Source organism: Ailuropoda melanoleuca, chromosome 1 (genome assembly GCF_002007445.2).
Source record: "Ailuropoda melanoleuca isolate Jingjing chromosome 1, ASM200744v2, whole genome shotgun sequence".
Taxonomy (NCBI): Eukaryota; Metazoa; Chordata; class Mammalia; order Carnivora; family Ursidae; genus Ailuropoda; species Ailuropoda melanoleuca.
In genome coordinates, this window is record NC_048218.1 from 195,409,085 (window position 1) to 195,435,411 (window position 26,327).

At 49.2% G+C, this 26,327-nt stretch overlaps 1 protein-coding gene across 1 annotated transcript in view; it reads right to left on the reverse strand.

Moving 5' to 3' along the window:
* Positions 1 to 2,309: 2,309 nt before the first annotated feature.
* The window catches only part of SLC13A4 (solute carrier family 13 member 4), a 39,557-nt gene continuing 15,539 nt past the window's right edge, over positions 2,310 to 26,327 (reverse strand). The window contains exons 3-16 of the mRNA XM_019808334.2: positions 24,274 to 24,410; positions 22,129 to 22,301; positions 21,655 to 21,709; positions 19,360 to 19,399; positions 18,273 to 18,350; positions 16,119 to 16,303; positions 12,436 to 12,555; positions 11,353 to 11,454; positions 9,864 to 9,965; positions 9,039 to 9,136; positions 8,702 to 8,826; positions 5,881 to 6,042; positions 4,562 to 4,699; positions 2,310 to 2,497 (exon numbers count right to left, since the gene is read on the reverse strand). Of these exons, the coding sequence (XP_019663893.2) occupies positions 2,360 to 2,497; positions 4,562 to 4,699; positions 5,881 to 6,042; positions 8,702 to 8,826; positions 9,039 to 9,136; positions 9,864 to 9,965; positions 11,353 to 11,454; positions 12,436 to 12,555; positions 16,119 to 16,303; positions 18,273 to 18,350; positions 19,360 to 19,399; positions 21,655 to 21,709; positions 22,129 to 22,301; positions 24,274 to 24,410 (1,653 nt within the window). The 3' untranslated portion in view covers positions 2,310 to 2,359. The remainder of the gene's footprint in view (positions 2,498 to 4,561; positions 4,700 to 5,880; positions 6,043 to 8,701; positions 8,827 to 9,038; positions 9,137 to 9,863; positions 9,966 to 11,352; positions 11,455 to 12,435; positions 12,556 to 16,118; positions 16,304 to 18,272; positions 18,351 to 19,359; positions 19,400 to 21,654; positions 21,710 to 22,128; positions 22,302 to 24,273; positions 24,411 to 26,327) is intronic.

The window sequence follows — 26,327 nt, forward strand, 5'->3', positions numbered from 1 at the left end:
ATGAGCGGGCTCGGTTAGCCTGCAGTCTGGCTGTGGGAAGGAAGAGTGCTGCTCTGGAGAACAGTCAGTAGAGCCAAAACTGCGTGCACTGGCTCCTCGGAGCATCTGGCAGCAACTATGGAGGGGAGTTGCACCGCTTTCCCTTTAGGGCTGAGTGAGGTTCACAAACGCTGCACAGCGGCCAGGAATTCTAAGTCCACTGAATTCTCAGTCACCTCTTCTTCCTCTTTTTTACTATTTGTACTCTGGAATCTTACTATTTGCACCGTTGTCTTAATATGACTAGGGGCTTGGTGTCTTAAGTTCTGGCATGGGTCAGACAGTTGACAATTTGGCAGCTGTGACAATACGACAACACCCTGACTCTTCTGAACATTTTATAGCAAAATAACTGTAGAGCTGCTGCCTCGGTCAAACCAGCTATTGTGTTTATTTGGGCTCAGTAGGTCTTTATAAGGAGTCAAATAATGTGGCCTAGGCCAGTTGATAGGGCAGAAGCTGTAATATTCGTGGTTAAATCTGGTCATTTGTGCTGTGGTCAGAGCATGCAAGTGTTGGCCGGCACAAAAGAAATTTTAGAATTCACAGATATTTGATAAACTAAGGGAGTGACTTTATTGATAAGTTATTGTGTGGGAAAACTGCCCGTGCTATCAATAGTAACTTAAAATCAGTTAAAAGAATGAAGTAACTGTGGAGTATTACTTTTCCAGTAAGACTGATTTAGCAAGGTACTGGGGGTAGAAATCTGAAATATGTATTGCCTACAAGCCAGGGGCATTGGGAGCTATAGCCAGTCATATAGGAAGGACATCTGTCGTGGGGAAAATGGCATGGTTTTCAGGAGGAAACAGGAGGCCTTGATTTCCAAAGTGATTTTTCTCACGGGCAACATTTATTGAGTAGTTAGTTTACTATATTGTATAAGTTGCTGGAGATGTTAAGGAACATAAGACATCTTCTCTCCCCTCAAGGGACTCATTGACTTGTAGGAAGTGACTGATAGTTTGGAACTTTCTGTACTTGTCTTCTGAGGAATGAACTCCTCATTACATCCAGAAGAAAGCTAGTCAGATATCATTAATAGTACTGAGGTCTTAATGATAGTTTGGGCCCCATTAATAAAACAGGTATGAGAGTTTTTTCTCCCTCCCAACTGAACCAATGCAGTGATATTGATTAGTGGTAAGTGAAGAGAGAGACAGATGTCCCCCGCTATCCCAAAGTACAGCATTCCTGTGAAACCTTTCGTAAGCTGAAATGGCATTGAGCAAAGCAGCAGTTACCATTCATTTATATGGAAAAATATCTGAGCATTGGCAGACCCAAAAAAGAACCTCTCTTAGGCTTCTCTGATACCTTAGGACACTTGCTAACGGGGCACAAAATAAAGACAAAGCACAGGTGTTCGCAGCTCTGGCAGCTTGATGCTGAGATGCTAGGTGTTTCCCTGGAGGGGGCATGGTGGTACCACTCCAGCTGCTCAGGTTGTGCACTGCTCCTCTAAGGGCTTGCTGCAAAACCAGTGCTGAATGCTACATGCATTTTTCTCCTAAACCTGAAAATCCTCTTCAGATTTATTTCAGTTAGCGACAACTGGTACTAACGTAGGTCTTTCGTAAAAGTGAAGTGGTGTAACTAGAACTTTTGAAAAGCGGGGGATGCCTGTACTAATTTCAATGTGTCATCTTCCTCTACTTTTCCTTCGACAGAGAGAAGCCTACCAGCCCCTTTCTAAAGGAGAACACTATTTCTTTATGGGAATTTGGTGCCAAAGGTAGAGAGAAGCCATTGAAGGGAGATGCTTAAGTAATGAGAAAGGAGTACTGATTGCCACAAAGAGGACTTACCAAGATTGCCTTTTTGTGGTGAGAGCTTAAGGATAGAAACACTGATGAGAAAATTCTGGGGCAGAATTTCCTCCGAAAGAGGAGATGTAACTGGTTTCGTTATCTGTGCACAGGTAGGATGATTTGGATTCCCCCTTCAATTCCTAAAAAGCGGTTAAGGTATTAAGAATAAACCTAGTGAGGCTAGTTTGTGAGGCTTAGCCTCTGAGGGGCGACTAAGGTTTTCTTCTCTTCCTGTCTTCAGAAAGAAGTGGAGAGCCCAAGATACCGGAAGTGAGAAAGGTCACAGGGTTTCCTGAACTATGGTGCTAAGGAAGGAGGGCAGAGCAGAAGGCACGAACATCCAAGCTTGTGTTTTGGTTGTCGGAGGCTTGCTGCACTTTGCTTGAGGAGGCAGATGGCGGAATCTTCTGGTGTTGGTTGTGTGCTCCTGGTGGCTTCCTTGGCCTCTTGGTCAGATTCTATTAGGTGCTGGCAGCTCCTTCGGTTGGACCGTTTGCCCACTCACATTAGGCCCGATCAGTGATGTTACTGACCTTCGCCCAGGCTGGAAAAGTGTCCAAGTGGAAGAGGCTAACTCCCCATGTGTTGATGGCTACCATGACGATCACCAAGCCAATGACATTGACCCCCAGACCAGCTTTCACCTGTAGGACACAAAGCAGCCCACCCTCGTCACTGAGCAGGCCGCAGCACAGATCCCCCAGTGCTCCACATCTATGCTGACCACCCAAGCCTTGGCCCTGATCTGTTCGAGTCACTGCCTGGAATCTGGAGTGTTGCCTTCAAGGATGGCTCAGGACTGTGAAGGATGGGAGAAGCCATTAGAACCGTCTCCACTTGTGTTCTCACTCTCAAGTGGAAGCCTGGGAGGCATGTACTTGGAACACCAGGTCTTAGAATGTTAAGAGTTATGCTATGCAAGGATCCTGTTAGCTACATGATAGGGAAATGCATTAAGCAGGAACTTCTTGGAGCCTTTAATGTGCTGACACATAGGGGACCTGTAGGAGAGGCCCCACTGTATGAAGCCTTTGCCACTGTTAACTGTTTTTTCCTTCCGAAAGCAACAGCTTATGGAAGGTGGTGTGCCTTGGGTTCACCTGGAGAACCAGGTCAGCTGCCTCTGCTCAGCCCTTCCATGGGAGGGTGACACAGACATGCTAGCTTTGCTGCTTTCTGCTGAGGGAATGTCACCTCCATGACCCTGAACCCTCCCATTGCTGCCATGGAAGTGACACAGGCTAAGGGGGGTGTGGGAGGATGGCTGGCAGAGCCAGGGTCAGATGGAAAAATGTACAGTAAGGGTAGCTGGCAGCCTACCAGGGAGGAACCAAGCACACCGCTGTGGCCACCGCGGGTCCACTAGCCGGCATGAAGTTGGGAAATCCGTGAGGGAAAATGAACGCTAGGAAATTGTTCCAAGCAAGTGACTAGATGTGTTGCTTCTCTGCTTTCTGGCCAGAGCCCTTGACTTATTAATTATCTTGCCCCCTGGGCTTTGGGCGTGGAGAACTGCCCAGGTCCCCTAGCCAGAGGAGGCAGGTTCTAACAGGGCTGAACTGAAGTTGTTTAGAGCTGAAAGGAAGCAGAGCATGTATTTGGAACCTCCGTCTTCTGCAGGTGAGGAAATGGAGGTCTCAGGTCAGTGCCCGGGCTGGGAATAGAACCCACGACTGGCTCACCTCTTGTCATCTGGTGCCTTTGAAAGGCGCTGTCGCTGATCACTTGATTCCAGAGAAGATGGCGGGGAAAGGGGGTGAATGGTGGGGGTACCCAGGAGAGGAAGTAGGGGACAGGAGAGTTGGGACCGAGCTCAACTCTCTCGAGCAGACAGGGTTCTGCGGTAAGAGATGAGAGGGAAGGGAGGGGCGTTGGCTGTGCCCTCCCTTCCCTGAAGTATTACAGAGGACCTTTATGAGCGGTTTGAATGGTACAAAGGATCTGAATATCTGCTACTGGCCTGAAGCTCTCCCTTTCCTCCGTTTGGTATTTACAGGGCTGCTGGGTACGAGTTTGGACTTTACTGAACAAGAATGTTTGAGACCCTCAGCAAGGGGGACAGCCCTATCTCAGACAGCCTGGCCCCAGTAATCAGGAGTTGTTTTCATCTTTCCCCCATACCCCAGCGGCCTGGATATCCAGGAGCACAGCAGTGAGTATAGGTTGAGGGGTCGAGGGTAAATAGGCCCAACACAACAATCTGACCAGATGTCTCCCCAGAGCCATCTTGTGGGAGTCCAGCTGAGTACTAAGAAATGAGATGTGGGTGCTTCATTTTGCCATTGTTGCCTCAGAGGTTCTGGCGTTGGGGAGAGTTCAACGGGAGGGTCCTGTCCCATCAGACCTTTCACCCTAGGTTCCTACAGTTTCTCCCACTTCGCTTCTGTGAGTAAACCAGTGGCTTTTGCGGTGAACATCCCCACTGGTCCAGTGAAGAAACTGAGGCAGAGCCTTGTGCCGCCTCACCCTGGGCTGCATCTCGTGTCTGTTCCAGCTTTCTCTGCCTGGATAAGGGTGGGAGAGCACATTCTTGCTATTCTTGGTGCTTGTGGACCGGCTGAAGGCCTTTTTGCCAGCACCATTTTTCGACCACACTAGACTGGGTGTTGACAGACCACAGACACTGCTGCAAAATGATAAACTTCAGGAGAAGGCTATGAAGCCACTCGTCCCTGTCCATCGGCAGGAAGCGGGCACCCATGACTCACCATGTCTTTGATCTGGCAGTGCCCGTAGCTGAAGACGATGGCGTTGGGGGGATTGCCAACGGGCAGCATCACTGCAAAGGAGATGCACATGGTGACTGGGATCAGAGTGTAGAGTGGATTAATGTGCAGCGTTTCAGACTAGGAGAAGAGAGAATTCACAGAAACGTCAGCGCTGAGATGCGGCTTGCACTTCTTGGGCTTAAAATCACAAACATGCTCTAAGTGGTGGCTTGGTGGTGGCCAACCTTGGCTGGTGGGGGCAGTTAAATCACTACCCTCGAGGGCATACAGTGCTGGGCAACCCGGGTGGGCTCGTGCTGCTCACTCACTTCCAGTGGAAACGTGGGCTCTGAGTTCCTTCCTAGAAGGGATGTTTCATTTCTTGGTGCTGGTCTAATTTTATCCTTTAGCCAAGAGATTCATTCTTCAAACTCAAATCTCATGAGTAAGCTGCTTGGGTTGAGGTACGGATCCCTCATCCTTGGGGTGCAGAACTAAGGTGTTTTTCTAGGTGATGCTTGCTTTGTATGGGATTTGAAACCCATGGTCTTACCCTCAGTGTTGCCGCGTTTTAGCTAAGTGCACTCCCACGCTCACACAAATGAGATGATGGAGGGAGCAGGTGGAAGGCGACATCTGAGCAAAGAGCAAAGATAGTGGCTGGGGGTAGTTTGGGGTTAGAGAGAAGAGAAGGGTATCAATTTGTTGGGGATGGAGCCTTCATTTGATAGGTTCCAGCTTACTAATGGGACAGACGCAGCATTGTGTCTGGTGCGTTACCTTGGGGGTAGCCAGCCTGAGATCTGGGAGTTGCTCCCCTCCCCTCATTCATGAATAACAAATTGTTCTGAGACCATGGGATGAGGCTGGCATTGCCTCAGTTCTCAGACCCCCACCCCTGGACAGAGAAACGGGGGAGGTGGTGATGACAGAGCTGTGGTCTTGGTCTTTACAGCCAAGGGTACTTCTGGGAGCATTTTGCCCCCATTTTCTGTAGTTATTCCTCTGGCCCTACTCTTAAGTCTTAGGAGAGAAAAATGATTGTGAGGAATTGGAATCCTAGGGTTTTAAGGATATTCTCTGCATTCTTGTTTCCATTCAGGCTGCCTCTAAACTAATCCTAGTCTTTTGGAAAAGGGTTTTTAGAACCCTTGCTACAATTTTATCTATCTATCAAATCTGAAACCATTTCCAAACTAGCGCTGGAGCACCGATCTGTGGTGTCTGGGGCAGTGACCAGAGGAGAGAGGACAGCTGGGGAACTGCTCCCTGGGCCCAAGGCAGCTCCTCCTGACATCTGGGCGCCCTGCCCTACTCACCAGGCTGCATAGGATGGGCAGGAAGATGGTGATGGTGGCTGGGTTGCTCACAAACTCGGTGACAATGGACACCAGGATGCATGCCAACAGGGTGACAGCCCATGGTGGGAGGCCACTCAGAGACAACATCTGGTGCCCAATCCACGTGGAGAGGCCAGAGCTCTGCAGGGAGACGGGTGATACAGTAAGAAGAGAGGAGGAAGAGCACATTCCCCATGGCATTCTTAGACTCCAGAAGGTCAGGGACGTTGAGGGGTTGGAAGGAACCACTAGGAGTCATCTAATTTGCCATCCTATTTTCAGGCAGACAGGACCCAGAAGCATTACTGATTTGATGATAAGATCATTTTTACAGCCCAGAAAATTCTTTATGATTGTATAACGTTCAGTCTCGGGGTTTCCTGGGCAGTCGTCACAGCGCATGGAGAGCCATCCATCCTAATGGCTGTGATTTTTCTCCGGATTTTGCCATGATGGCTTGGCAGGGGCTGGAGATCTTTGGGGCGACAGGCCCTTCAACTTCAATCTCATTACTGTCTCCAGCCTCTGACATTCTCACTCTGTGCATCCAGTCAACAGTGATTTTGACACAGATTCCCCAGTGTAATCCTTAATTCTACTTTTGAAATCTAGCTCTCTTATCACCTGTGAAAGGAGGAAAATTATCAACATCTTTGGATAGTAGCCTTTCCTGTGGTTTGTGGGGAGTCAGTGGGCAGGGCCGAACACTAGAAGCTTTACATAGAGGGATTCCCAGTCTAGCCGCACTCATTGGGAGGGTGCCACCAGGCTGGCCCACCAAGCTAGTCATGGCCATCCGGCCTGTTTCAGGTTCAGTCTCATCATGGCTGACATCAGGATCTATGATCCACCAGTGCTTTTTCACGACACAAGATTTGAAGGTATGGTGCCACTCTTGAACCTTTTCCATTAGCAAAATTTATATAGATCTACTCCAATAAATGAATATTATTACCCACTTGGAATAACTTCTTTGGTTGGAAGCTGTTCCTTTGCCAATGGTGGAGATTCCCTCCCTCCCTTAGAAAATAAAGGACACCGCTGAGTTTTTGTACTATAAACCTCAGGTTGCCATATGCATTCTCCTGCCCTCCCTCCCTCCTCCTCCTCTCTTCTATGGCTGATGTGCTCTGACTTTTCCTGAGCCGAAGGCATACGCCCAACTGACTGAGCCACCCAGGCATCTCCTGGGAGTGCTTTCTTTTCTCTTTTTGCTCCATGGCCTGTGAGCTGCAAATCCAACATGTGGGGACTACAGCAATTCATGGTTGGAACAGGGCTTTGAGGCCTACAGGAACTCTGTGATTGTTACCTCTTATAGCACATTACACCTTATCCATTGGACAGAGGGGAGGAAGAGCAGTTAGCTCAGTGGAAACAGTACTTCTTACAAAGAAATGGCATTCCACTGATCACATTATCCAGACTGTACTCAAAAGTAAAGTGAAAAAATTTAATAGCAATTTTTTCCAGAAGCTATTTTATACTGTAATTTGAAATAAATTGAGAAATTAGATTGCCAAGTTAGAAAAGCACAACAAAGGAAGTCTTACTTTTTTCTTTAACCTTGATATGAAAACATTTTACATTGGATTTTCCTTATGTCAAAACTGAATTATTTCAAACTTGGTAGGAATCACCTATATCATACTTGAATTATATTATTAAAATTAGTAAAGTCAATAGATTTTACAGAAAATACACCTATGCTATCTGTAATACATACAAAATTTTGGTTTAAAAAATCAGGGGCTTAAACTAACAACTGAAATTCAATTAAGAGGTACGATATTTTAAACTTGGAATTAGAAATAACAGCACATAAGCAGGATTGGCTGCAAGACGGGACATTTAATAGTGGCTAACAATGAAAAGAATGAGAGTTTCAGTTGGCTGCAATTTCAATATAAGTGTTGACATGATTGCCAATGAAGCCTTATAAAAGCTTCCATAAAAATACAGATTGGTGCTTGGATCAGAGGTGAGAGATGGGGCTTGGGTAATATGACTACTTTACTCTGCAGTAGACTGACCACCTCTGGACCACGTTTGAATAAGTCCAAGGGCAAAGTGTAGTGAGTTCTGAGGAGGGGGACCAGAGTGGTAAGGAGTCACTGCTTCTTGAAGAATGGTTGAAGGATCTAGGGAGTTTTAGTTGGGGGGGGGAAGATGATCTAAGAGGATCTAATAACTTTTTATGACTTTAATAATTATTACCTAGGATGGGGTTCCAGAGGACAGAGCCAGAGTCAACTGGAAGACATACAGAAGATCTGAGCTAAAAGTAAAGAGCAATTCTCTGTTCCCTGCTCAGGGAGTGCCCTGTCACTGGTGCTGTCCAAGCCCAGGGGTGTCTAAAGCACAACTTTAGAACACATTCTCCAAAGGGACTCAATATATGCATATGGACTGACTGAGGCACAGTTTGCTCTGTGTAGATGTGGGGTGTGTCTGGACCCTTTAGAGACACATTTCTTACCACCACTGTCAAATGCCCAGAAGGAGATGGCTATAAAATCCAATAAATTTGTGCCTGTGGCTGTGTGGGCTGGGCAGTGAGGTGGGAGTGCCCATGTGCTGTGACTCCCTGGCGCAGCTGATCTGTAAGTCTGTTCTCAGAAGCACTAGCCTAGAAGCTCGGGGCAGGACAGGGTATCCATGCCAGGCTGTACTGGTCCATGGGATGAACGTTCACCTCTCCCTCAGCACCTTTGAATCTTCCCCCCAGAATCAAAATGACTCATTAGGTAAAGCTGCTTAAAAACTCTTTGGCCCAAGAAGAACAGGATTCAAGAGTTACCTTGCTGCCAGAAGCCAGGGCATAGCCTCCCCCCACCAGAATGACAATCTCCCAGGGCATGGTCTTCTGGAAGTCCTTCCATGTGATGATGGGCTCTGTCCCCAGTGAGGGCTCCTGGTTCTGCCCTGGATCACAGGTAGACAGAGGAAGAGCCAGATGAAACCTAAATGGGTAGGGGTTGTGGAGACAGGGGCCTAATGGGCGAACTGAGGATTTGGGAGGCTGCTCTGCCCTCGTGGGGGGACTCAAAAGGCCTTGGGAGGGCTCTTCTGAAAATTCTGACTGGGGTATGATTAACCAGAGCCAGCCCTGACTTCTTCCCTTGAACTTCTCTCACCGTCACTCTTCTTCCCAAAGCAGGGCTTCTTTGCTGGGATCAGGAAGAGGAGGAAGCCGAGGAACACAGAGACCGTAGCATCGGTGCGGTAGCCCTTCCTAGCAAAGAGACAAGCAGGGCTGGAGGCGGAGGATCAGCAGGGGGAGGGGACCATGATGTCTCGGGACAGTCTGTCTGAACACAGTGCCTCTTTTTAGGACCCAGTCTAGTGGGTGGTCAGCCTTCCTTCCTGCAGCTGCTGCCGTGCTGTCCAGCGGTGGATTGAGTGGGCGAGGGTTGAAGTCTGGAGGCTGGGTCTGGTGAGGGTAGGTGTCTTAGTGTGGCAGGAGTTATTTCGATAAAGGAGACTTGAAAAGGATGAGTCTCTTTCCTGCAAGGGTCACACCTTCGTGTGCGTCTTTGCTCCTCTGAGAAGCTGAGCTGAGAGAAGTGTGGCCCCGGCCTTCGGGGGTCCTGCAGGGGCGGCCCTGGGGCCTCTACCTGCCTCTGCCTGCCAAGGCCTCGGCCACCCCCTCAGGCTCTCACAGCTGGCATTTGATCTTTACGCCTCAGAGCCACCTGCGAGACAAGTGAGGTTCCAAGAGCTTAAGTAACAAGATCAAGGTCACACGGCTGGTCTGGTCGGGGCAGCACCAGGTCCCAACCCCAGACTCAGATGCCACACACTGTCCATACCGGCTTCCCTAAGAAGGGGGCACTTTCAAGGGGATGGAGTGCTTCCTGGGCTCATGGCTGCCCCTACGAGTCGAGGAGGGACACTGGTGGGAACTGCCTGAAGGGTGTGTGTCAGGGGGTTATTCGTAAGGAGGAGACAGTACCACTTACTTTTCAAAGAAAGAATCCCATCCAGGAACAAAGCCAGGCTCCCGGGTGAACCACAGCACGGTCATCAGGATGAAGAAAAATCCAGTTACCATTTCAGGGTAGCTATAAAATACAACAGGAAAAGCTGCTCCAGGAACTGGGAGGTTTCTGTTTGCTTTTTCACTTTGCGTGGGGTGCGCCTGTGTTCAGAGCCCCCATCCCGGGGACAAAACAGTGGCTGCCCCACCGCTCTGAGCTGCTGAGCAGAAGTGGGAAGAGGGCTGAGAAGATGCCAGACAACATGACGTCACCCGCATCTGCTAGAGAAGCCGAGGTGGGAAGGGTGGACGTGGAACAGCAGCCTATGTTTACACAGTGCAGAGTAGGGCCTCCAGGGAGAATGCAGTGGAAAAGGCCCTCACACTCGGCTGGTGGGGGTAGGAGTGGCTACAACCTTTTGGAGGGAATCTGATGACATGTCAGTAGCCTCAGATTCGGTCCTTCCTTCCATGTAAGGAAATAACCAGAAATGCACAGTGATATGTTATCTATTTAAAAATTAAACATTAAAAGTGGAAACAATCTACACATTCAGTGATATTCCATGATGTCAAATACATTTTGGTATAACTGTAGGCTCGAATGAGATGCATCTAATAATCATGTTTGCGCTGCAGAGCTGATGGCCTGGGAATATAATGACAGTCTAATGCTAAGTGAAAAAAAGACAAGATATAAAACTATGTTCAGTTTGGACTGAATTTTAGCAAAAATACATATAATTTTGCACGAAAAAAGCATGGAAGGAAGAGTACATTATGGTAACAGTTGTTAACAGTTAACACTGAATAAATAGAAGTCAATTTTAGTTTTTTTCTTTATATTCTCCTGTATTTTCTTAATGTTCTACAATGAATGGGTATTCCTTTTATAAATTAAAACATTTTAAAATACTGCTTATACCGGGATCCTTTTGCCCAAAGTTGTACCTGCCTATTGCCATAAAAGGAGAAAAATGGCACTGAATAGGCTGCGGGGTCACTGGGGAAAGCTGATAATGGCTGAGGGGGTGGTGATTCCTCGGGCCTTCTGTCTTCAAGTCTGTATTTGATGATGTCTGATGTCCCCCAGCTCCCCAGCAGTGGCCACGGGAGCGGCGGTAGCCCATTCAGAGCAGCAAGGGGTGCTGACTGTACGGGGAATTGGGCCTTTCCCAAGGGGGTGGCTGTGCTGTCTCATGCTTCTTTCCCGGGCCGCCCCAGCCGCGCCATCCACCCCCACATGCCAGCTATACGTTGGGCTTGGAACATGGCAAAGGGGAAGGGCGGCCACCTGGAATCTGGACTAGCCGGACTTGGGAATTCAGAAGCATCTGTAAAGGCCTGGATTCGTAGTTGTCGAAAATTCCCCAGCTCAGGGGGCTGTGGGGAACGAGGCTGCTTGCGTGCTCACTTCACCTGCTATGCTTTCTATCCGGGGGAAGGAGAGAGGGTGAAGGGCTGAATTTTACCTAATGGCTCCCAGCTTTTCATATTCCTCTTGGATTCTCTTCTCTGACACCTCTTCCCTTTTGGTCTTCTTCTTCTTGCTCAGGGAGCAGGTCTCTCTAAAACTGAGAAGGAAGAAGGAGCAGAAGAATAAAGGAAACGTGCTTCTGAGGCCCAGGGGAGTCAGGATTGAGCAAATGCTAAACTGTTGGCTTGCTGTGATCACTAGTCGCCTCTTCTCTCCAAGCCCAGCTCGCCTACGACTTTTATCTGCCAGGTTTCACAGCCTCCCCTCAGCCTCTCCCTGAGGCTTCCGGGTATGTCCATGTGGGTGTATCTCTGGTGTATTGACATGAAGTACCATGTCTTACAGACTTGTGCGAGTGTGTTTACGTGGGGTAGTTTCTACATTCTGGAGGTACAGAAATATACAGTTATCACTGATTTGATAGTAGCCTCTGAGTTATTAAAAAAAAAAAAAAGCAACTCAGAGAACATTCCCTGAGCAATGGGAATCTTGGGTCCCATGGACCAATAGCAAAACATTATATATATCTTCCCTTTATGTGTTTGAGGCTGATCGAAATATGGTCATGAAGAAAGGCTTGCTAGGCAGATTAATATCAGAAATAATATTGCAAGAGGAATGTCTAACTTATGACTTGGAGAAGTACATGAATAGTTAGTTCCTGCAACTACTACGTATGAATTGCTCGTGTCTATCAAATTAAGCCTAAGGAAACTCCTACTTGGAGTCACATTTCTTTAGAAGTTAGTTCAAATTATTCTGTATGCTTTGAGAGAAATGAAACTACATTAACCACCCTCCCCTTCAGACTTTTTATAAATGCCGGTTCCTTTAACCAGTGAGTTGGAAATAAGAACGTTCCATTGCAGAGCCCCTAGTGAAGCGCTGAGGCCATGCGTGTTTAGAGTGGGTAGACTGGAGGATGCCTGACTTCCCGTCTTGTCCAGTGGCTTCTCCTCGCGCATCCTCTGTGGTTACTCGGCAGCTCGGCCTCGGGTGGTGCTCCCCGGGCCTCCCGCCATGACTTTGGATGGACAGGAGAGCCTCGCTGCCTCGCCGGCGGGGCCCTGGGACTCACTTGCAGCCCAGGAACAGCCAGTGCATCCAGAACCAGCTGACCACCAGCATGAGGAGGGAGATGGGGAAGCTGAAGAGGAACCAGGTGCCGAAGTTGACCACCTCTGCAGCGGGGTACTGGCTGCGGGGGAAAGAACCAGGTCAGTGATGAGAAAAGGCTGGACTCCCACGTGGTTCCTGGGGGTGATAAGCTAAATGCTCCCTAAGAAGACAGACATCAGAGCTAATGCTAACGACATGGTAGGTAACACATTATCTAGAACTCACGTTTATCTCCCTGCTGCAACTGTACAGGGCCCAGCCAAGCAGCATGAAGTGAGCTGGAAGGGGCACCTAAGCAACCAGACTTGATACCACTGAAGTATATGTACTTTGCACTCAAGAGAAACACTCGGGAGCTGTTTGGCTCTTGGTCTATGTAAAGAGTCAGAACTAAGTTTACTCATCTGGTTTTCAGGACAACAGAGAATGGAAAGGGCAGTCTGGTAAACTTGATTTATAAAGTCCTTGAAGCAATGTGAGCTTTGATGGGGGATGCTAGGCACCAATTCTGGAGAAGTTTGGACTTTTGAGTGTCATGAAGGTTCCAGGTATTAATAGTGCCCCTAGGAGAGCCATGACTTGGAATCTCCAAATCTTTTATCAACAACCACTGCTGTCCTAGGGTCTCAGGAAGGTTACCCGGAGGACTCTTCATTCATCAGGAAGAGCTCTGGCCCCCAGCCCAGGTGTTGTTTCCTGAGGAGCCATGGTGGGCCACATGTGAGTCATGACTTTAGCCTAGACAACACCTGTGTTCCTTTCCTCTTGGGTTCTCCCACCTCTAAGGTGGGAGGAGACTGCCCCTCTTTTCACACTAGGCACTGCCTGGAAAAAGAGAAAGACAAAGAGCAGAATCCCCCCCCAGAGAGAATGCAGTGGAAACACAGGTTGTAAGAGTGTTTCATCTTCTCTGTCATCACAGGGACATCCACTTCTTTGCACTGTGGCCTGGTCAGGAATTTACCTTTACCATCCATGTGCTTCTTGGGAAATTGTGACAGCTTGTGCCTTCCCTAAGTGCCAGAGTGGGTCATTGATGGGGGGATGGGGTGGAAAGAAGGGCTTTTGGAACTAGAAGGCTACCACGGGGTGTAAGTCTGGCCTGTACTGGACTAACAGGAATAAAGTCTGTTGTGTCTTCTCTTCTCTGTACATAGAAATCTAGGCCCTGTTCCTGGACCCAGGAAAGGGAATGGGTTTTTAGACTAGATTAAATAGACTTTTGTGGATACATGTGGGAGCCTATTCCCATCTATAGCACTTTAGAAAGTGTAACAACTAACTTGTAGATTTTTGAAACACAGCCAGAATGAACTCGTGGTGGTCTGTTCACCAATGCCAAGAAGAAGCATGGCAGCACTTTCAGACTAGGGGCGACCCAGGGAGTGCACCTTTCTTTCATAGGATCCCTGTTGTCCATGTATGCCACAGTGATGACTCAATGTACCAGCACACAACCCAGGAAGGAGACTAAGAGAATATGAATTAGCCCAACCACAGAGTGAATCAGAAATTAGAGAGCAGAAATTCAGAGTCTGGACAGAGTAATATGGTGTGAGGACTCTGTGACACTCAGATCCTGAGGACTTGGGTCTTAACCTTTCATTGGTCCGTCCTCCCCTCCCCTCCCCTCTCTCCCTTCCTCCCTCCCTTCCTTCTCTCCTCCTCTCCTCTCTCCCCCCTCTTCCTTCCCTTCCTTCCTTGCTTCCTTCCTTCCTTTTCCTTCTAAAATGAAAAGTGTGTTTCTTCTCTTGTCTGTGATCAGTTTCTCTGCTCTCTGCTCTAGAGCCCTTCTTGTGTTCTCAGGGACATCACTCTATCAGTCATCCCCTCTCTCCCAAATCTTTAATTTTCCTTTCACCTGGAGGTTCCTATCGACATTTAAATGTCTTCCATCTTAAAAACCCCTCTTGACACCACTCGACTCTCCATTATCATCCCGTACCTGTCCTCATCACAGACAACTCTGTCTAACCACCTCCAGCTTACTCCTCAACTCACTGAAATTTGGCTTCACTTTTCAATCACTTGACCAAATTGCTCTTGCCTAGGTCACCAGTAACCTCCATGTCACCAAATCGAATGGACACATTTTTGTCCTTCTTTTGCTTAGTTATTCAGCCACTTTAAACAGTATGGCCCACTCCTTCCTCCTTGAATACTATCCCTTGGATAGAATGACAGCAGATTTTCCTCTTCCCTGTGTGATACCTACTATTCTCTCATTTACAGCCTACTTTAAATATTTGAGCTTAATATTTATGGCCCCTACTCTACTTACTCTATATATTCTCCCTGAGTGATTGATCTCCTTCACTCTCCTGGCTTCAATTTCCATATGCATCCCACCAGGACCCACTACCATCTAATTTGTGGGCCCCAGTACAAAATGCAAATGTGGGGCTGCTTGTTCAAAAATGATTAAGAATTTCCAGATGGGAGGGGCGCCTGGGTGGCACAGCGGTTAAGTGCCTGCCTTCGGCTCAGGGCGTGATCCCGGCGTTGGGGGATCGAGCCCCACATCAGGCTCCTCTGCTGTGAGCCTGCTTCTTCCTCTCCCACTCCCCCTGCTTGTGTTCCCTCTCTCGCTGGCTGTCTCTATCTCTGTCGAATAAATAAATAAAATCTTTAAAAAAAAAAAAAAGAATTTCCAGATGGTGAGAGCAGAGCATCAAGTGAAGTGTGGGGCCCTTCTGAGCATGGTGGTCAGTGCGACTGTTCAGGTTGCATGTTCATGAAGTCAGTTCTGAAGGCCCCTGTCTCTAAATCTATGCCTTTAGGCTAAAAATTCCTCTTGAGATTCAGAGCTGTGTATCCATCTGGACATCTCAACCTCTACGTCAACATTTCCTTATTTTTCTGCTCATTTAGGGCAAGGGCAACTCTGTTGCCCCAGCTGCAGAGGCCATGAGTCTGACAATCAGACTTGGCCTTTCGCTCTCTCAGACTCTTTCTAATCCTGCCAAGGCGGGTCAAGTCTACCTCTGCCTCTCTCTCAAATCTGACCATTTCTCCTCACCACTGCCTGGGTTAGCAGGCCACCGCCAGCCCTCTTCTGAGCATCTGCGGTGGTGTCCAAAGTTGTCTTCCTGCTGCCTCCTTTCTCTTTCCCATTTTTTTCAGTCGGAATCAGCTTTCAAAACTATAAACCTGAGCATCTCACTCCTACCTAAAATTCTTCAAAGGCTTCTCATGGCCTTTCGGATGAAGTCCAAAGTCCCTCGTGGGCCTCAAGAAGCCCTTCATGATCTGCACGTCCACCTCCCTGGCCTCCCGTTGCCCTCCACCATTCTCCTTTATGTGCTCTGCTCCCTCGCCTCGGAGTCCTCCCACTCGCTGTTGTCTTGGTCTGGAAAACCTCCCTTCATCCAGTGCAGGCCCCCGTGCTTCCCGTGTGGCTTCCATAGCTCCGTCCTTGGGGAGGTGTGTCCTCCCCGTGGACTGGGTGGCCCCCCGTGGGCTCTCCCAGCAGAACCCCGCCCTACTCCAGTCACACTGAACTGTCGTGCTCCATCGTCTCTTTTCCCTCTTGGTACAGAAACTGTTCTAGTTCCCTTTTCTGCCCTGTCCTTAGCACCTTATTCTGCTCCTGACATGTAGTGGGTGGTGAGTAGATATCTGTTGGCCAGGTGAGTTACTTACTTGTTGAAGTGTTCCAAGAAAATCAGGCTGGTGGATGTGCCAATGATGGTGGTCAGGCCCCCAATGGTAGCGGCATAGGATATGCTCAGAGAGAGGCACTTGCAGACCATCTGGTCATGCTGGGACTTGTACTTTCTGTTGAGCTCCTGGTTCCTGGGGCCAGGGATCAGGACCAGCGGCTTTTCCTAGCAGAGAAAAACCAGTGAATCTTTCTATCCCAGCATGGGCTGTCCGGGCCACAAAGCATGAAGATGGGCACCATGGTGCCGTGGAAAGGTTTTATGCTTGAGTGTCAGAAAGACAAACCCAATCCTGGTTCTACCGTTTACCAATGTGGGCAGCCCCTCTGAGCTGCCTGTTCTTCTGCAAAATGGAGAAGATCCTATTTTCTCCACCCGATTGTTGTGAAGAGTCATTGAAGTAATGTATGTAAAGCACTTAGAGCACTTCCAGGCGTTTGACAAATGGTAAGCTAGTATTACTTGTGTTGTTAGTCACAGCACGTTCTGTTTTCACTTGAACTCCAGCAAAACTGGCTGCACTCCGCCTTGCGCCTTGTGTGTGAATGACACATGGAAGATGGCGGTTCTCTCTGGAGTTGGAGTGACGGTCCTGACAGGGAGGTGTCTGAGAAAGAAGCCTGGGGTTGCCAAGGGAGTCTAGTGTGTGATTCTCTCCTCACTCTTTTCTGCTTCTTGCCTCTTGGTTTTGCCTCCCCACTTTCCCCCTCCCCTTGCATATAAGGCTAGCCTTCGGTGCTCCTCTCACACCCTCCTTGGCCCAGGTGGTGGCCTTTCAAGGTCAGAGGTTGCTGACCTCTGGTCTCCAGTGTAGATAAAGCAGCAAGTGGGGCACCTGGGTGACTCAGTCAGTTAAGCTTCCGACTCTTGTTTCGATCAGGTTGTGACCTCAGGGTCGTGGGATCGCGCCCTGTGTCAGGCTCCCAGCTCAGCATGGAGCCTGATTAAGACTCTCTCTCCCTCTTCCTTTGCCCCTTCCCACTGCACACGCTCTCTTTCTCTCTCTCTCAAATAAATAAATAAAACCTTTAAAAAAAAAGAATAATAATAAGAAACAAGTACCCTCTGCCCCTCTAGGCCTGGTCTCCCCTCACTGAGTCTTCATGAGACCAGGAGCCACCTGGTGCAAATGTCAGCAGGCCAGACCCTGGGAAAACCACAGGGAAGAGGCCACTTTGCCTCCTCTCTCAAAGCCCTTAACCAGTGCCCCACCTCATAGGAGGGCCCAAGTCAGTCTGGACCCTTGCAAGCCTTCCTGAGAAATTCATTATCAGAGCTGTAAGAGGCCTCATAGATTCTCTGGTCCAGTGGTTTTCCATGATCCTTTCTTCTCATGAAAATTTTCACGGACCTCCAATATGTAAAACATAACGTAGCATTTAATCAGCATACGTCTGTTTTATAACTGAAAGTAGACATGTGTGGTCAGCGAGACTTGGATTTGAATCGAGATGCTCCTCTCACTACTGGCTCTGAGGCCGTGGGCACATGATGTCGTCTCTTTGCCTCCTCTGCAGAAATGGGGTTCCAGACTGCTACCTCCCTGCGCCAAGACTAGGGAGAAAGTGCTCAGCACACTGTGCTTGGTACCTACTGAGGGTTTCAGAAATGGTGGCAGTTATTTATGCTGATGATGGATGTTAAATATTTGAGATTATTTGGATGGACACAAAAATTTGAAATCAAGGGTTACAAGTGATAGCTGCGATTTTAGGCCAGCTTCAAGATCTATCTCGTTTCCACATTTCGTCCCAGTGGAATAGCAAGTAGCAGGAAAATACTCATTTGCACAAAAAGAGCAGTTTTCGTACAGTCTCCGAATACTCAAATACAATATTTGCATTGTCCCCAAAGCACCTTTGAGAAAAAAATCTGAACACCTCTGATCTAGTCCAACCCCCTGCTTTTATAGTTGAAGATAAAACCAGGGGCTCCAATGGTAGAATGACTTGCAAAATCAAGAGTGGGTTAGATGTTTTACCTCCATGGCACACGCAGGCCAGGCATGTCTGTGGACTGAGTGCCTGGTGACAGCACACTGGCCTGATGCCCTCATAACTTCAAGACCAGTGCCCCTTGGGAAGCTCAAGGCCTTTTATGTAGGAAACAAGGTCAAGGGGGTGAGTTCCATTACCTGGGACCGGCGTTGCTTCTTGCCCTGGGGATTTGCTGTTTTGACTGGGCTGGTGACCGTGGGCACACCATTCACGTTCTGTGGGGACAAAGACCATCCCACTGTCAGGAAGAGGAGGTGGGGGGCCTCAAGGGGTGCTGCGTAATCGCCCCATGGTGACTCACGCCTCAGCAGTGTGGCCATCGGGGACCAGAAGCCACGGAGAGCATGCAGTGGGGAGACACCCCACTGTGCCTCCAAGACACAGAGTCCCATCCAGCGGGTGCCAAGCAGTCCATTTGCAGAGACTTCTGAAACTTGGCAGAACATGGCTCTGTCCTTGTAGGACAGCTTGACTTTCTGCAACTTCATTAGCTAATGAAGAATCCTTCATTTTTCTTTAACACAAAGAAAATGAAAAAAAAAAATCTCACCACAGCAAAGTCCACAGTTTGGTTATCACAATTTGGGGTGATATAAGAAGATGTGAAACCAGTTCTGGGGGAAGAGGTGAGGCCATAAACTCTGCTTTCCTCTACAAATGTGACCCTTTGGGGGCTCCTGGGTGGCGCAGTCGGTTGTGTCTGACTCTTGGTTTCAGCTCAAGTCATGATCTCATGGATTGTGGGATGGATCCCTGCCTCAGGCTCCTTGCTCAGCAGGGAGTCTGCTTGAAGATTTGCTCCCTCTGCTCCCCGCCCCAGTCACATACGAGTGTGCTCTCTTTCTCTAAAGTAAATAAATGAATCTCTAAATATGACCATTTTTATAATACAGTTTTTGTATGGAATCCCCACTGCAGGGGATCCTCCTGAGGATGAATGTGTCTCTTGGAAATCTGGATGGCTGAGTATTGGGTTTCCAGGGAAAGGCTAAGGGGCACTTTATGAGGCTAAGCCCTCTCAGGACTGGGGTTCAGAGGTACGCAGGCCCTCACCCGGAGCCCATCTAGCCCTTCTCACATCCAGGCTTGTGTGAGCACCTCTATGTTCTCACACCAGTGGCTGCGCCTGGGCTCTAGGACAAGCTGCCCGGCGTCTCTGTCCCTGAGCTGTCATGAAGGACATCCAAGTGATCTTAAAAGCACAGAAAAAAATCAAGGCCTTACCTTGTTCTGCATCAGAGAGGTGAAGTCTGCAGTCGATGTGCTGGAAGAAAGCAAAGGAAATGGGAAAACAACAGTGGACCAGACTCCATGAGATGGGAATGCCCCCCGCTCCCACTGGTGTTTGTGTAAGTGACCTCTCTAGAGTCCGGTTTCCTAAGCTACAAAGAACACTGATCTCACCTGAGGCTTCCTGGACTTCCAGGGATGCTGTCGGGGTTTGTGGGGACACAGCATTTCCTTAGAAGCAGTGCTGACACTCCCAATAACTAGCACAGAGTGCTTCTCAGGGGCCAAGCACTTTACTATGAACTGTAGTCCTCACAACATCGTTCCCCTCATAACGGGTGCATGGCGCAGGTGTTACTACCTGCACGTACGGAGTAGACAGTGCGACCAGATACGAGCCCCGGAGCCCCTGACCACATTCTCACCGGCTGACTCGGGGAAGGTCACTGTCTAGGAGGAGAAACTTGTGAAATGCTCATCTGAGGTTGCAGGAGCAGGGAGGGCCTGGGCTGCACGTGGAGAAAGGCAAATGAGAGCAAGAGGAAAGTGGAAACTGAACTACAGCGTTACTGGCTACGCTCAGGGCTAGCTGCATGCTTCGGTGTGTCTTAGTTCCGAGGACAGTGGGTGCCATGAGCTCACTGTGAAGACATTGGACACGTGTGCAGGACTGGAGTCCCATGGCCGACAGCCATGTCCAGGCTACCCCAGGGGAGGGTAAGGGGTTCGGAGGGAAGCATTCTTTGGAGAGGGTCGTTAGCCTGGAAAGAGTAGAGTGGTATTCCCAAATCAGGTGAGGAGGGCAGAGCCCCTCAGAGAGCATGGGAGGTGCTGGCCACCCCAGAAAACGGCCATTCTCACCCGGCAAATGGCCCAGCTCCCGCCAGCACTCTGCTGAGGGAGTTCTAGGGACAACTTGAACTTTTGCTTCGGAGCCTGGGGACATATATTTAGGTCTGGAGAAGAACAAAGGCAGGGCAGGCGGCGCACACGGAAGGTGGCCGGGCTAGAGCCGTCTTGCAGAGGCCCTACGCAAGAGGCCGAGACAACCCCAGGACGAAGAGGCTCTGGGGGAGTGAGGCAGCGGAGCGCAGAACCGAGGGGTGGGGAGAGTGGTCATCCAGGAGTGCCTCACCACCACCATCAGGCCTGGCACCCGCAGGGGGCACCTGAAGGGACTGCTCCAGGGACGCTCGATGTGGGCACTTGGCAAGTGAGAGAGCCAGGGAGTGTCAGAGAGGGGAGGACACCTGGAGAGGTCAGGAGCAACAGAGGGAGGGGCAGGGGCCCCGAGGCTGGGAGGAGGAAGGGTGAAAGAGGATTCTGTCCCCAGGTACTCTGACCCTGTAGGCCTGGGAGACAGGAGGCAGGAGTTGCTGTGAGAGACTGAAGTTTTGGAGTCCGGACCAGACTGTTGACTATCTGCAAAGGAGCTCATTCTGTTCTAACACCTTAAAGAACCAGAGAGCAGTGAAGTTTGCCTGAGCTCTCGTCCAGGACTGTGGAGGGGAATCGGGGAGCGGTGATTGAAGGCAGCAGTGCGGGGGAGAGCAGAGCTCGTCCCCACCCTTCTGCCTTCTCCCCTCACACATGCTGGTTGGGCAGCTCTCGTTGCCCAAGAAGACACCAAACTGCAAAACTCAGCTCTGCTGCACACCCAACTTTTAAAGGCAATATTCACAGTATCCTGTGAAGACCACATTTTGATACAGAATTTCTGGAAGAAATGAGCTGTTAATGAATCTGCCTCACATGCATGGTTGGGGGTGTATTTCTCCCGTTTTAGATTCTCTCCACCCTCACACGGCTCTCTCATCAACTGTCCTCGAATCCACTACCAGTCACCTCATCTTTCCTTGTCACATCTGACAAGGCCAAACCTCGTAAGACCGTAGCTGGTATCCAGAAGATACTTTGTGATTCTCTCAGAATCTCCAGTGACATTTATTATGCGAATGGTTTTCCATTAATTACATGTACTATTTTCCTAGGGACACCAATTCCGATGAAATTCTACTTGGTAGATGTGTGGATAATCAGATTCAGTCAGTCTTTCTGTCTCTTCTTTTGTGGCTGCAACTCCCTGTGGTCAAGGGAGTTGCCCTCAGGCCCTTGGCAGGTGGTTCCCAGGTATGGAGAGGGAATCAGGGCAGAGGGAAGTGGCGGTGTGGCAAGACGTGAGCCTGGCCCATTCACCTAAAAGAGCTGTTCAGGAGCTCATGCCAGCTTCCCTGACCTCTGGAATAGAGCTGGCAAGGCTCTGTCTGGGAGGAGGGCAGTCATACTCACTCTTCATTGACAAAGATGAGCTCCAGAGAGGGCTGGCTGTTGTTTACCTCCAGACCTACGGTAGCAAAGGAAAGCAGACGTGAGATGTGGAGGCTGGAGCCAAGCATGCAGGGCAGGGGCTCAGGGCCGGGGCTGCAGGGGGAAATCCGGGCATATCCTGCTGGCGGCAGGCATGACCGCTGCCCTTCTCTCCGCTCTGCAAGTGTGGCGGGGCTTACAGACAGGGGCAGGTCCAGGGTGTTGTCAGAACCCTTGAGTGTTTGGGGGACAGGAGCAGTGGTGGCTGCTGTGAGCAGGGGAGGAAGGAATAGCCAGGAACGCGGGGTCACCAGGGGGCTTCGGGTTCCAAGGGCTGGTGTGGGATCGAGGGGTGGGGTGGGGCCCAGGGGTGGGGTGTGGGGCAGCCCTGAGCGGGGCGGTGTCCCAAGAGGAGGGGCCCGGGGCAAAGGGGAGGTGAACTCCAGCAAACTGTACTGATGGGCTCGGCCTCTTCGGCGCTGGAGTTGCCAGCCACGAGCTGCTCGTCCTCGGCACTGACCAGCTCCTGCAGCACGGCCTCCACGATGGGCATCACCATGGCGGTGGTGGACGTGTTGGAGAGCCACATGGAGAGCAGCGTGGTGCAGCACATGAAACAGAGCAGCAGCCTGCAAGGCAGGGCAGGCGTGGTGTCCACGGCACGGCCACCAACCGGGCGTGGCCCCTGCTCGGCGTCCACGGCATGGCCACCAACTGGGTGTGGCCCCCGCTCCCCTCGCGGGGCTCCCTTGGGACCCCCTACAAACCCCCTGGAGCCGGTCTAGAGAAGGGGCTGGGGAGGGCGGGGGGCGGCGGGTGTGTATCCAGAAGGTCAGGGTTGTATGGCAAGCATTCCGCTTTGTACCCCCAGGGCTTGGCACAGAGTAAACGTGAAATTCGTATTTGTGGAATGAATAAACCACACTTCCTGGGCTAATGGCCTCGGCTCGCAAAAAGCCCTTCCTCCAGCAAAGGCTAGCTTTGGTCGTAGGGTCACCGGGCCTGGACCTGCTCATTGTTCGGCTCTGCAGACATTCGCTTGGTAATGAGGTGTGCTTTTGGTGCCTAAAGGAATTCTTTTTTTGCCCTGCAAACGGCTATTCTTCGGGGACCATTACAGTCCTTCCTCTGCGGCCATGTCACCAACTAGTAGTTACTAGTGACCAAGCAGAGTTCACAGTTCCGCCCACCACTTGCCCCTCTGCCCACCCGCTGAAAGGACAGCGCCCCCCCACCCCCAGGCCACACAAGTGTCCCATGTCACTGCGTGCACTTCTTCATCTAGGATCTTGAAGAGTCAACCCTTGGAGGAAAACGCTAACAAAAGTAACTCTCAAGTTATTTCACTTTGACTTTGGAAACATACAATGTGCGTTGGGACAGTCGTGTTCTCGCTTCCGTAAGACAAGCCAACATAAAAGACCATCCATGCTTCGGTGGGATCCCCGCCGTCTCGCAATGTGCGGACACCTATCGTGTGGATTATGTCAGGCAGGCCAAAGTCCTAGTGGTGTTTCTGTTTAGGCTGACAGCAACGTGAGTTTGCCTGCGCGGGACCCCCACCAGCAGGCAGAGAGCACAACAGGGACTGGAAACATGCTCAGGGGAGGGAGAACGAAGAAGAGTGGACGTGCAATGGGGTCAGCATTCCTGAGTTTGAGTTGAGTACATAGAGGTTTTAAAGAGCTGCGGAGTCCCAAGGTGATGTGTAGATGCCATTGTGTGCCTAGGAGGCTGAGTGTGGGGTACAAGGCTATTACTGAGTGAGGGGGCAAATGACACCAAATAAGCTGTAGTTATGTGGGAGACAGGAGCCTCCTTTAAGGCCTAGCCTGCATTCATCTAAATGACTAATGTTGAAAACCGAAACCATATTATTTATTTATACTCCACTGGACTCCCAAAGGAGTCAGGGCAGCTTACAGAAAAGGTCGCAAGAAAGGTCTTAGTAGAAGGTGAGACCCACATTCCAAAGGGAAGAGAAGGGTGGTGTTAACACAAAACTGTCAATCCCGACTTTCCCGCACATTCCCCAAGGCTGGCAGTGTCTCCCCTGGCATTCCTGACAGCACACAGAGAAGAGGCTGAGGCTGAGGGCCTGGGGGGCATCGCAGATGCCAGGTCAGAGGCTACAAGTCTGAGCTGCGGTGTGAACCAGTGACAACAAAAACTCAGAGTGGATGGGAGGAAACCTCCACATCTCCTTCAATAACAAAGAAGACACTCATTTCCCTGTCCAGCCTGTTCCCTGTTCGGCCAGAAAAAAGGCTGAGAAACAACTGACGTTGGTCCATCTCCTTTTACCCAGTGGGCCCCTTGTATTTTGTAACCTGCTGCCCGTGAAGTCTACGTGGCTCCGAGAAATGATTGAGACTGCGATAATAAATAACACCAAAGTCACACACTGACATCTCCCTTCCATGATCAAGGGCCCTCTCACCAGAGGGAGCAGTGCGAGCCCAGCAGCCCTGATGTCATTCCGTCCCCATTAGTAGAAAAACACCCTCACCTGGAGTCACCCAGGAACCCAGGACCCCTGTCCAGGTGGTCCCCTGGGAGCTGGAGGCAGCGCGGTGGCCAGGCACCCCAAGGGCTACTTACATGCCCGGCTTGGCTCCGGCCATCATGACCATGCGCAGAGCAATGCGTTTATGCAGGTTCCACTTCTCCACGGCAGCCGCCACGCAGATGACGCCCACCAGCAGCAGCGTGGTGTTCTTGAAGTACTCGGCGGCCACCTGCGGGAAGGCGGCGCGGTCAGCCCCTCCCCGGCCAGGGCCCCGCGCATGCGCCGCACGCAATTCATGCTCAACCGGGGGCTGGCAACGGGAAGCCGGGAGATGAGGGTTGTTGACGTAGCCGACTGCTTGAGATTGTGTGTGTGTATGTATATGCACATACATATTATATATTATATGTATTGTATGTATATGATATGTATATAACATATATATGTATATAATATGCACATGTATATATTATATATACCCACATACATATATATCTACAAACGTACATACTACCGTAGGCAGGCACTGTTCTAAACTCTTTTCAGAGGTTATTTCATTTAATCTGGCCAGTAACCCAATAGGGTAGATATTCTCCATTCTTAAAAAAACATTAGAGCACTCTATTTAATTACGATATCATTTCAAAGAATAAACATATAATTTTATCTTAATCCTTAAAAATTATTAAAATAACTCTGGGCGGGGGATGCCTGGGTGGCTCAGTTGTTTAAGCCTCTGCCTTCTGCTCAGGTCATGGATCTCAGAATCCTGGAATGGGGCCCCCTGTCGGGCTCCCTGCTCAGTGCGGGGTCTGCTTCTCCCTCTGCCTCTGCCTCTCCCCTGGCTTGTGCTCGCTTCTCTCTCTCTCTCGCTCATTCTCTCTCTCAAATAAATAATTAAAAAAAAAAAGCATAAAGTAACTCTGGGCTTATCCCCAAGTATCATTTTTAGAAATTTTTAGAAAATTACGTTCATTTTTTTATTAGAAAATTAATGCTTGCTCATTATGGAAAACTTCAAGATAAAGATAAATTTAAAGGTGAAATTATCTTTAATCTTACTACTGTTATTACTTTGGCATATTTCCAATTTATGTCTATATAGATACATAATTGGATTTACACAGTATGTAGTTTTTTGTTTTTTAGCATATAGTTTTATATTCTGCTTCCCCCCCATTTATATCATACCCTGATCATTTCTTATTTGACTTAAATTTGTTGTAAAAATTCATGTTAATGTAGCATAATGTGCCACAGAATTTGGCCATTTTCCTTTTATTGAATACTTAGGTTAATTCCTTTCTTTTTTAAACTACAAATGGAACAAAGACTGCTTAAATCATTAACCTTATATAAATGTGATTATTTCCTTAGGTTAGAGTTCTCAAGGGTACCTTTATAGCTTGCCTATCTTTATAGCTTGCCTATAAAACTTCAAAAAATTTAAATAACTCCAAATAATTCCAAAGTTGCAAAGAGTTCCAAAGTGATAATAATATAAGGAATGCCCATACACTGTCTACATTTTTTCCCCCTGAACCATCTGAAGGTAAGTTACATAGTGTTAGCCTTTCCCCCTAAATACTTCAGTGTCCATTTCCTAAGAAGAGGGGTTTTCTCTTCCACAACCAAGTACCAGTAATTAACTTCTTCCTACCACTTAAGGATGAGGAAATTAAGACCGGGGCCTGTGAAGATACTTTATGTGTTTAAGGTCCACAAATCAACCCTTCACTGATTTCCTCACTTGGAACAGTCTCTTCTCTGTGTTGCAATCAGATTTCAAAGCCCAGTTCAGGCCTTCCTTGTGAAAGAAGAAAACTTTCCTTGTGACTCTGGCCTCTGACTCCAGAACATTCCCTGTGGGCACCATTAATTCCACCCTTCACAGAGCAGGCAGAGCAAAGGTTGACTTGTTGCTTCATGCTCCCACTGTTTGTCTTTTTCTGTGTACCTCTCTTGTCTCTCAACTAAATCTCAGTCTGCAAAAAGGCCATGGATTATCTTGGTATCTCTCTCTTTTTTTTTAAGATTTTATTTATTTATTTGACAGAGATAGAGACAGCCAGCGAGAGAGGGAACACAAGCAGGGGGAGTGGGAGAGGAAGAAGCAGGATCCCAGAGGAAGAGCCTGACGTGGGGC